Here is an 11,528-nt window from a genome sequence, read left to right on the forward strand (position 1 = left end):
TACCTGCCCAGGGGCGCGCGAGGTGCGGACGGGCGGGCCCCTAGCTGCCTCGGGCTAGCGCTTCCTGTTTCGTATTTTGCTTAGTTTCGGGATTTGTTTTGGTTTGCCTGGTGGACGGAGAACGCGCCACCCCCGGTCGCTTGAGGAAGGCGTGGCCCGCCGGCGCCCTCTCCGCTGGGCCCTTAAGTGGTTGGCAGGACTGCGGAGGGCGGCGGGGCCGGGTCTTCTCTCCGGTGCTGACTCTGCGCGCCCCTCGCTGTGAGAACCACGGGGCTGACCTCTCTTGCGTGGTGTGCGACCCCCTGCGCTCGGGGTTCGTGTCAGCGCGCAGGTACCCTCCGCTTCCTGCTTGCCCGGGCCCTAAATCCTTCCACCGGCCGCGGGGTGGGATGCCTGGCGGGGTTTGTGTGGTGGATCCTTCTCGGAGCTCAGATTGGGCAGACCTCGACCCGAGGTCCTCGGACCCTAAGCAGGGACGCTGGGAAAAACAGCAGCAGTTTACGGAGATGTGTATTTTCTCACCCAGTGTTCATAACAGTCGTGAGATGTAGCGCCGCAATTTTAATCAGTTTTATAAATGAAGAGATGGAGTCTCGATTGATGAGCAGAGTCTGAGGAGATGGAATTGTGAATGTGAGTCTGGTTCCGCTGTTGCTCATCTTGTTCATCTGTTCTCACGTCATTCGTGGTGGAGCAGCCTACTGTCATGTCGCTCGAGTCGCTAAGGCCTCCAGATGTCTGGGTGATAATTGCTAGAAATCAGCGTAGCATACATACAGCGGAGGGAGCAGTAACAGGCCTCCTGGCCACTCCTGTAGGAACCGGCCACCTGCAAAGTTAGGAGATGTACTGTGCTAGGCTGAACAGACTTCTCCTCCCTGTCCGTGAAGGAGCTGCCAAATTCCACCTTGCAGTATAAAAGCAGTGTTTAGGCGGCATCTTAGCACGTAGTGCACCTGGGTTTGCCTGTGATGTGTGCCTTGAGATCGTGACTGGTGTGCTTTCCGTGGAGCTACTAGAGCCTCTCCGTGGACTCAGCATCAGGGAAAAGAAAGGCTGTTTTGTTTCAGAACTCACCATCACAGTTTAGATTGCCAGTTCCAGCAAAGACCCTCTCTTGCTTTGGACAAGATTTAATTATTTTTATTTTTATTTTTGCGGGACCCAGGGGTGCTCTACCACCAAGCTATATCTCCAACCCTTTTTATTTTTAGTTTATTATTTGATACAAGGTCTTGCTAAATTGCCAGGCAGTCTGCACAGGACTCTTGTGAACCTTCTGCCTCAGCCTCCCGAATTGCTGGGATTACAGGTTTGGCCACTGCACTAGGCTTTTTCAAAATGTGGATGCTTTTTTATTTTTTATTTTATTTTTTTGTTTTTTTGAGACAGGGTCTCACTATGTAGTTGAGACTGACCTGGAACTCACTATGTAGCCCAGGCTGGTCTCAAACTCACAGCGATCCTCCTGCCTCAGCCTCCCAAGTGCTGGGATTACAGGCGTGTGCCACCACGCCCGGCTCAAAATGTGGATGCTTTTTAAAAACTGGATGCTTTTATATGTTAGAGTGATGACCATTCTTTGGGAATTGTTATTTTAAAAAAAACAAAACAAAACACTATCCTACCGAAGCTATTTAAACACATAGAATCGTGTATTTCTGTGCAGCTTATTGAGAAAATATGGTGATCCTCAGCCATATGCACCTCCTAACTCCTGCTTGCTGGTGACTACTTTCAGTTCCACTGGCTTTTCTCAAAGCTACCCTACCTTGTGTCTCGTGATTCCTGTTCCCTTCAGCCAACACAGCAGGTTGGTTCACTATCATGATCATCTCAGCTTGTCCCTCTGGGGCCTCTGACCTACTTCTGTCTGTCCTGGCTGCTGCCCTGGCTCTACTGCCTGACGATGTCACCTCCAGCACAGCCTGGCATCTCTCTGGCAGGAGCCACTGCCTTGTGGCTGCCATGACATCTTTCTTGTGGTCAGCCCCTCCTTCGGTGCTCACCTTCAAGCTGCCTGAAAAGGAACGAGCTAGAGGCTGATTTCCTGAGATCTTCAATAGAAGACAGCTTTATTCCACTCTCACAATTGTGGTTGGGTGTGGAATTCTGGGTCAAAAGTGATTGTCTCTTTAAAAATCCAAAGGTGGAGACTCGCATGCTGGTGAATGCCTGTAATCTCAGCCTTGGGGAGGCTGAGGCTGGAGGGTCTCTGTGAGTTCAAGGTCAGTCTTGGCTACATAGTGAATTCAGGGCAAGCCTGAACTACATAGTGAGACCACCATGTCTCAAACAAAACAAAACCAAAAAACCCGAAGGTGTTGCTTTACTATATGTCTTTTGTAGCTAAAGTGTCATTACTTTGGGAAACTGTTAAGGTCTTCTCTTAGTCCATCCTGTTTGAAACTGGTGTAGTTCCATTTTCCTTCATTGTGCTGGGCACTTGGTAGGTCTGTGCAGTCAAAACTCATGTTTTTAATTCTGAAGTTTTTAAAATTTCTTTTTCTTTTTTTTAAAATTTTTTTTTTTTTTTTTTTTTTTTTTGAGGGGCCCCAAATATTCTAGGCAAGTACTCTACCACTGACCACATCCCAGACCATCTTTTCTTTGTTGTACAAGTTTATTATATTTTTTGAGACAGTCTCGCTTTGTAGTTTAGGCTGGGCCTTGAACTCGCTGCAGTCCTCCTGCTTCAGCCTCCCCAGAGCTGGGATTATAGGAGTGTGCCACCATGCCTGGCTACAATTTTATTTTAAACTGATACATGAAAACAAAAATTATACATTTTTATAGGGTGCTGTGAGATGTTTGTATACATGAATATGTTGTGTAATATTTAAATCAGGTTAAGCACATATTCTCAAGCATTTGCCATTTTCTTATGGTTTAAACATTTAAAATTGAGCTTTTTGAAATATACAGTACTTTTTGTTTTGTTTTGACAAAACAAATATAGCCCAGGCTTTTTTCCCCTCCCCCTCCCGCCTAGTATGGAAGATTAATATCCTCAGCCCCATTTTTATTTTTTAATTTTGAGACAAGGTCTCACTAAATTGCCCAGGTTTGGCTTGAACTTCTGATCCTCCTACCTCAGCCTCCCAGAGTCCTGGATTACAGGCATGTGCCACTGTACCCCAGTTTCCTAAGGACTGGGGTTATAGATAGGTGTGTGCCGCCACACCTTACTTCTTGATCCTACTTACTTTCACCCAAAGATCAGCTTTTCTACTCTCAATGTCCATTGTTGAACATAGATTGTTTCCATTTCTTGGCTACTGTTAATAGTACTGACATGGGAGTGCAGATGTCTCTTCTATACACAATTTCATTTCCCTTGGACATATAACAATTAGTGGGATTATCGGGTTGTATGGTAGGTCTGTTTTTGATTTTTTGAGGAACCTCCATGCCATCTTCCATAATCGCTCTACTAATTTACATTATACCAAATGATACATAGGTTCTCTTTTCTTTGCAACTTTGGCAGCTCTTGTTACATTTTGTCCTTTTGATAGTAGTCATTCTCACTGGAATGAGGTGGTTTTTGGTTTGCATTTCCCTGATGGTTAGCAACTACAGCTTTTTTTTTTTTTTTGGTCCTGGGGATTGAGCTCTGGTCTTGGCGCTTGCAAGGCAGGCCACTGAACCGCTGAGCTAAATCCCCGGCCCTTCAGCATTTTTTTAATATCTTTCTTTTCTCTTCTCCTCTTTGCCCCTCTCTCTTCTTTTCTTTTCTTTCTTTCCTTTTTTTCTTGCTTTACACTAAGCTTCATCCCATTATTATTATTAATTATTATTATTATTATTATTATTGTTAATATTTTGTTTTTGAGATAGGATCTTTCTAAGTTACTGAGTCACTCAGACTGGGCTCAAACTTACACTCCTGCCTCAGTCTCCCGGAGTGCTGGGATTTCATAATTCTGTTTTTGAGAGGTATCTGTTTAGGGTTGGTTCCAATTTTAAAAGTGGACTATTTGGAGTTTTTCGGATATTGACCCTTGTCACATGTATAACTTGTTTTTTCCTTTCTTCCTGTGGATCTTAGATGGATATTAGGCTTTATGAATATATTCTCTAATTTTCTAGTTTCTTTTCTCTCCCACGTTCCATCTGTCCTTTTGTTCTGTTTTTCTGGGTAATATTCTGAATCATTTCTTCCAATTTGTCATACATTTTTCATTTGTGGGCTCCTATTTGTTTGATCTTGCCTCCTTTCCTCCCTCCCTGCCTCCTTCCCACCTTCTTTTTAAAAACAGAGTATGCTTCTTAATTCACGTACATAGATCTTTTGCTGAGGATATTACTAGATCATTTTCTTCTCTCAGTTTTTCAAGCATAGTCTATTTCACCCCCTCCCCCATTTTTTCTTTTTGCTTGTAATTCTGCATTGCCATATTCAAGGCTTTTTTCAAATGGTTGATGATTCTTGGCTTCTCCTTATTTAAGAGACAGGCACAAAAAGCTTTCTGGAAGGTGTGTGCGTGGGTGTGTGGGAGATGGCATTACTTGGTGATGTGGAACTCTTTCCCATAGCCAATATGCTTTAAAGAGTGCTCTAGAGTGTTCAATTCCTTACTTCATAGCCCTTTTTTTAGATTAAATTTTATTTTAGAAAAGTTTACATGTGCATAATTTTAAGCAGTGTGCTTAAAATGAACAAAAATGTTATCTCCTTCTCTACACATGGCCCTTACTCATTCCAACTCTTTCTGGCTTTTATTTTAGCACTGACCAGCCTCTTCTCATTTAGACTTATTAATTGGCCTTTTGATTTTTTATTGTATTTTTTTGAGATAGGGTCTCATTGTGTAGTTCAAATTGACCTTGAATATATTATGTAGCCCAGGCTGGCCTCAAATTTGCAGTGATCCTCCTGCCCACGACCCCCTTGTGCTGGGATTATAGGAATGTGCCACCATGCCTAGAGGCTTTTGTTGTTGTTGTTGTTGTTGTTTGTTTGTTTTGAGACAGGGTCTCACTATGTAGTTGAGACTGGCCTGGAATTCACTATGTAGTTCAGGCTGGTCCCAAACTCACAGCGATCCTCCTGCCTCAGCCTCCAGAGATTACAGGATCACAGGTGTGTGCCACCACGCCCAGCCTTGAAGGCCTTTTGATTTTAAACATTACATACGAATTCATTTATAGGAGATGAAGGCTTAGCTCATGATTGTAGGTCTGCCATTCTGTTCCATTGCTAATATGCACCAACACCAATCCTAGTCCTGATCCCTGCAGTACTAACTCTGTAACTGTTTTTATGTAATTGCTGTTCATTGTATGAATTAAGGCTAGGTAAATATGATTTGCATGTGAGCCATGGATGTCACCATTGGTATTTTCTAAAAACTCAGACTGTTCAATAGAACTCCTGTGATGAAGGACACATCTGTTTGCTCCAGCCAACATGTAGTCATTGAGCTCTTGACTATGACAAGTGTAGCCAAGGAATTGGATCTTTCTTTTTATGTATTTTTAATGAATGTAAACTTAATTAGTAAATTTAAATTAAACTACTGAATTTAAATTTATTAAATAGTCTCATGTGGCTAGTGGGTATTGTATTGGGCAGTGCCATTCTAAGTCAAGATTGAATTAATTTTTAAACTGAATTTATTTTTATTTGTATGTTCCATCAGTTACTGAGAGAGAGGCTACCATAACTAGTGGGAAATACTGGCTTTGTTTTCTTCAAAAAAAATCTTTATTTTAAACATCATTCTTTCAACTAGGATTTTGAAAACATATACTTATATGTAATTATTGTGTACCAGGCACTATTTTAAGCGTTTATAAATATTAAAATTACAGTGATACACTCCACCTTTTTCCTTCTATATTTTCCATCTTTATGTCTTACTGCAGTTAATTTTCAAGTGTGTCTTTTTCTTTAGGTACTAGGACAAGCATGCTTATTTCAGCCTACAGATGATAATTTCAGGATCTCAAGCCTATTGTTCCAGCTGCTGCCCCCTTCCTGCCTTCTTCCCTGGTGTGCCTGGCAGTTGTGTTTGGAAAGCCTTTGTGGAGTCACATGGGGCCTAGGGACTTACAGGAGATGACTTTAAGTCCTGTGCTGGGACCAGGGAGTGTTAGCCTGGGACAGCTTTCTGTATTTCATTCTGGCTTTCTGTAATCCCAAGGGGAGTTGGTGCAGAGGCCTGTTATTGTCTGACTTACCATGTCCTCTGTTTGCTGCTCAACCCTGTGGTCCCTGCCCTTCCATCCCTTTCTCCACTTGTGACCTGGTACAAAGATTGCTCATCCTCATCACTTTGGCTTCTCTGTGATGTTTAGAGTGGTTAACTGCTCCTTCCTTTTCTGAAACTCTGTCCTCAGGTCTCTTCTGGATATTGTGCCCCTCCGTGGGGCCTTTCTCTGTCCCCTGTGAAATAAGATATTCCCAGAGACCTGACGGTACCCTCTCACTTTTGGCTCCACGTTTTGTTGTGTGGCCTTGCCTGGACCAGGAGCTCTGCTTCTGTCTGGGACCCTGTCTCCACGGCCTGCTCCAGCCTGCTCGGTGGCTCCACCCTGAGAGGGCGTTATGACAATTGCCCAAGACACCTAGGGACCTTCAGGCCTTCTTGTCCATGGTACCACATGGTGTCTCATCAGTTCACCTGTCAGTGTAGCTCAGTGCTGCTGGGCTACCTGCTCTCAAGGAGCCCCATTAAAGTATCCTTCTCCCATGGGCAGGTGTTGGTTGCAAGGGCCCAGGTGCCTATGAGCACTGTTCTGATCCCTGCGCTCCTGACCATCTGCTGTCACTCTTGGCTACCCCCAGACTGTTTGTCATTTTTGCCTGGCTGGTTTGTGTACCTCACTGGCTGATCAAACCCATCCTTTGTGTTTGCAGTTTGAGGCCTAAGGCTTCCTTCCTAAAATGCAAACAGGACCACATCATCTCTCAACCTAAAATTCTTCAGTGATTGTCCATTATTATCCAGATAAAATGAAGACTCCTGAGTTTGAGCTGGGAATGGTTATACATCCCTGTCATCTCAGAACTCTTGGAGGCAGGAGGATTTCAAATTTGAGGCCAAACTGGGCAGTTTAGCCCTATTTTGGAGAGCAGGGCTGGGAATGTTGCCCCGCATTCCTGGGGTCCAAAGTACCACAAAAAACAGATGACAAGCAACCTCCTCAGTTTGATGTAGAAAGTCTCTGTTTCTTCCTTGCTGCTTACTCTAGGCCTTATCCTTAGAATTCTCTTTGAACTAGTGATTTTAAACTATTTGTAATCCTCTCCCCACTCTGTGCTTTAAACCGGCTATTCCTGCTTGCATCCTAGCACCTCTTCCCTGCTCCTTTCTGAGCCAGCTCTGGCTTGTCCTTCAGACTAGGTCATCATTGCTTCCCTGGGAACTGGACTAGAGAGGGAGAGAGAAGAAAGTGGTCCCACTGAGGTCCTTCCTCAGCATCATTTCACTGCACAGGTCCTGCCCTACCCTTCTTCCCTTTGCCTTGATCCCCATGGTCCCTCTTTCCCTCCTCCTGCATCAGGGCCAGGCAAAGAGAGTTGAGGGTGTCCAGGCAGTGAGTAGACCCGCTTCATGTGATCTCATGGCACCTGGCATCTGTGTCTGCTGCACTCCATCCCCTGGCTGGAATGAAGAGGTGAACACACACTGGTAACGCTAGATCAGGCTCAGATGTGTGTCACGTGTGCCTTCAGTGTTTAGTAATAAATGAAACAGTTTAGTAGAGTCAAGGTCGGCGCTGCGGGCAGAAACTTTGCTGACAATGGAGCAGCTGCTCTGCCTAAAATGCCCACATAGGGTCCACTGTGCCTCAGAGAATGGGAAACAAGAGGAAGCAGAGCCACAGCTGGGAGCATTGGGGATGGGCCCCACAGGTGTGGGGAGGGAGGCTCTGTAATAGCAGGGGTGACTGAGAGCTCTAATTCAAATTCATGTTTAGGTGGAAAGGAAACAGACTTAAAACAGGTTTATACAAGATAATATATTTTATTTAAAAAGAAGGGAGTTATTAAAAAATAATGGCAAAATCCTGAAATGTGATCGGGGAAACTAGATATCCTGGGCAGTGTCCTTAATGCCTGATGTTTACCTAAGGCTGGGTAGACAGGTTCCGCACCGTCTCTGCCACTTCCCCAGTACTGATTACATGATGTAGCCCTGTGGGGATCATGTCCTGAATCCCAGAGTTGGTCACGTCCAAGTGTTGAGCAAGCTCCTTTTGCATCTCAGCTTTTCATCCTGGAGGTGCAGAGCTGGGGTCACTGTGGCGACTGCTCCCCGTTGTGACAAAGGCCTGCCCATTTAGAGTGGCCCGTCAGCCTTTAGGAGGAGCAGATGAGAAGTGGTTTCTATAATCATGGAACGTCAAAGAGAAATGAGATTCAGGAACTCAAGTTGAGTAACTTTTTATTTTTTTTGTACCAGGGACTGAACTCAGGACCTTGCACTTATGAAGCAGGTGCCACTGAGCTAAATCTCTGGACCAAAAACTCACTTTTTGACCCAAATCTATCCCTGAATCTAAGCATGGGATGATTGGGTTTACTGTGGGGGTCTCATGCAGGTAAACTCTGGGTTGGGTGCTTTCAGTATGGCATTGAGATGCTGAATCTTGAGAGACAGGGGTCTTAGAAAAGACTTGGTTCAGGGCCGGGGATTTAGCTCAGCGGTTCGGTGGCCTGCCTTGCAAGTGCAAGGACCCGAGTTCAATCCCTGGTACCCACCCCCAAAAAAAGACTTGGTTCAATGTTAATATATTTGTTATTGATTTTAAAATGTGATTCACAGTTTAAAAGTTATTACGTAAGATTGTTTCTATATTTCTGCTTTAAGTGAAACTTGTGAGTTGAACCTAAGGTAAAAATGTTGCTGAGTTGATGAAACATGATTTTTCAACCCAAAGAAAGTAATTAAGTATAAATTAGATTTTAAGGTATTTTCATCCTGCTTTTTTCTTTTTCAGAAACACTGCCAGTGGAAGATGTAGAAGAAAAACCCAAACAACACACCAACAAAGAAGAGACAGACAGGCTACCCACCAGTGCCAAACCTCGACAGCAGCCGAGTGCCTTATTCGCCAGAGGAAACAGGAAAGCTGCCAAAAGTCCCCAGAGGTCATCGAGTAAAATAAAAGAAAACAAGCACCCCTTTGCTCTTTATGGCTGGGGAGAGAGACAGACAGACACTGGGAGCCAGAAGACCCACAATGTCTGTGCATCTGCCCCTGTGCACGAGGTGAGCCTGGCCATAGTCTTGCTCTCCCCTTGGAACATCACTGGGCATCACTCTGGGGCCCCTTGGTTGTTCTGGAAGTGTTATGGGGGCTGGGTAACCCAGAACTAGGCCTCTGTTTTAACAGCAGGAGTGTTCTTGGTATTGGTTGCTTGGAGAAAAAGGGTTTTGGGTGGGTTGGCAGCTGGTGCTGGCAAGGATTACTGACCCAACACTGGAGAAGCAGGTGATGTCATAGTTCTCCAAGGCCCAGAGGTACGGAGGAGGAGCACAGCCAGGGCTAGCAGCTGCCTGCTGGGATCTGCCACTGGCCTCTTGAGAGGTCTTCATTTCTTTCAGCTTTGATGATCTGGCACCCTTGACTCTTTTATTGTTGGTGCTTCTCGTTGCCTGACACCTACTGGAGTCTTCTTTTTGCTCTTCTGAGCAAATCCCACTGTTTTCCCTTTTGTCCTTACTGGATACATTTTGCAGCCAGGAGCTTGTCTCTGTCAGAATCTGAAATATTTCAGAGGAGAGGATCTTCTTGTGTGTAATTGTGGAACAGTTATGTGTATTAATGCATCATTACTGTGACTGACATCCAGAGCAAGGGATGCATTAAAAGATGCAAGAAGAAGAGGTGCAGACTGTGAATCATGATTAAACAATCAAGAGTCTCACTGAATAGGCTCTGGGCTCAACAGATGGTATTATTTGCAGTGAAATTTGATACTAGAATCTGTTCTCTAACAAAGGACCTCTGACAAGTTCCTGGGATTGATTTAATAGGATTTATCCTGTCAAGGGATGAAGAATGATAAAATCCCTTGATATTGCTTTGTGTACTACTTAAAATATTGCAATTTCACTTAATGAAACACTAATGCATGCTTTATGGAAAGTAGTTCCAGCAGTTTCCCAGAAGGAATTTTAGAAGTATATACAAATTAGTTGCTTAAGACTTCTATCTAAAATGTAATTTTCTGTGGCTCGATTTTGCTGTTACTGGTCATGGGTGAGCAATAGCATCAGCTGGGAATGGCTTTTCTGGGGAAGCTTTTATACAGAATTTGTAAACATAGAGGCAGGGTTTGATGCCCTGTTTCAGGCAACCTGGGGATGGGTAGATTCACTGTGTATATTCTTGAAAATTAGTACCAAAGCTGCGTAAGTCCTTATACTTTATTTTTGAACTCTCCTTAGATTCATGAGTCAGCATTACGAGCCAAGAGTAGAAGACAGGTGGAGAAACGGAGACTGGCTGCACAGCGGCAGCGTGCCCACTCGGTGGATGTGGAGAAGAACAGAAAGATCAAGGCCTCCACGGGGTCTTCGGCAGACAACCCCTGGGTCACTGAGTACATGCGATGCTACTCGGCCAGGGCATAGATGAGAAGACAAGACAAAAACTGTTAAACCAGAGTGGACACAGGTCAAAGAAACCAACTGGTTACGCAAGGCTTTTCTTAGGGAATTTTCGAAAGATTATTTTATTTTGATGAATATTGGTCACCTACCTCAGCAGTAGGGCAGACAGTTGAAGCCATAGACATTTGGTTATTGATGAAGACAAGTCCCTAAATCTCTGATATTCTTGTAAGAGTTTTGTTTTAAAGCATCTTAATCTTTTAATATATGGACACCGAATGCCTTTAATTGGCTACAGATGCTTACCATCCCACATCCTCTAAAAGGGGCTGGAGCCCATTATCATCCTGTTCCACTTACTTCAGATGCCATGGTAGTAAGATCCTTTCATCCTGCAACATAAGACATTTTTACTTACTTCAGTGTACTTTTCTTTGCAAAAAAAGTATCAAAGAGTTTGTATTGAAACTGAAACTTAAGTAGATCCTGAGAAGTCAAACTTGTATTTTAGTTCACATCACTTTCATGTAGGTTGTGATATTTAAAAATTATCTGGGCTGGGTGAGGGTCACTTATTTTCTTTCCATTATCATCTAGGCACTTAACAGTGTAATAGTTCAGATACATTCCAGTAAGTGAGTGGCAGTGCAATCTGTGTGTAGAGTAGTAATGAAGCCTTTTGTGAGTCAAAGAGTGTCACATTTTCTTAATTGCAAGATTTTTTTTTTTTTTTTAAGCACACACAAGGTACAGTCTGGTCTTTTTGGCATGCACCTGCTGTGGACTATTGCCTCTTCTCTAGCAGCTAGCCATGACATTGGGAACTTCAAGTCTGAAGTTACATGTAATGCACTGAAATTGTTTGATCCATGGAGCAGGCACAATAGTAAGACATCCTTTGGGGATGTTGCCCACACCCACCCCACCCCCTTGCTGTCTCTGCTTTTTCTTCTGCAG

The 11,528-nt window shown here is 44.0% G+C and overlaps 1 protein-coding gene across 1 annotated transcript; it reads left to right on the plus strand.

Annotated features, from left to right (window-relative positions):
• Positions 1 to 243: 243 nt before the first annotated feature.
• On the plus strand, positions 244 to 10,620 carry Ccsap (centriole, cilia and spindle associated protein; the record flags this gene model as incomplete). The annotated part of the gene is made up of 3 exons (XM_010622000.1): positions 244 to 331; positions 8,953 to 9,224; positions 10,407 to 10,620. Coding segments are annotated over 3 exons (546 nt in total), but the record flags the coding sequence as incomplete, so codon positions are not given.
• Positions 10,621 to 11,528: the final 908 nt, after the last annotated feature.

Source organism: Fukomys damarensis, unplaced genomic scaffold, assembly GCF_012274545.1.
Source record: "Fukomys damarensis isolate Sample0158 unplaced genomic scaffold, DMR_v1.0_HiC HiC_scaffold_10, whole genome shotgun sequence".
NCBI classification, from domain to species: Eukaryota; Metazoa; Chordata; class Mammalia; order Rodentia; family Bathyergidae; genus Fukomys; species Fukomys damarensis.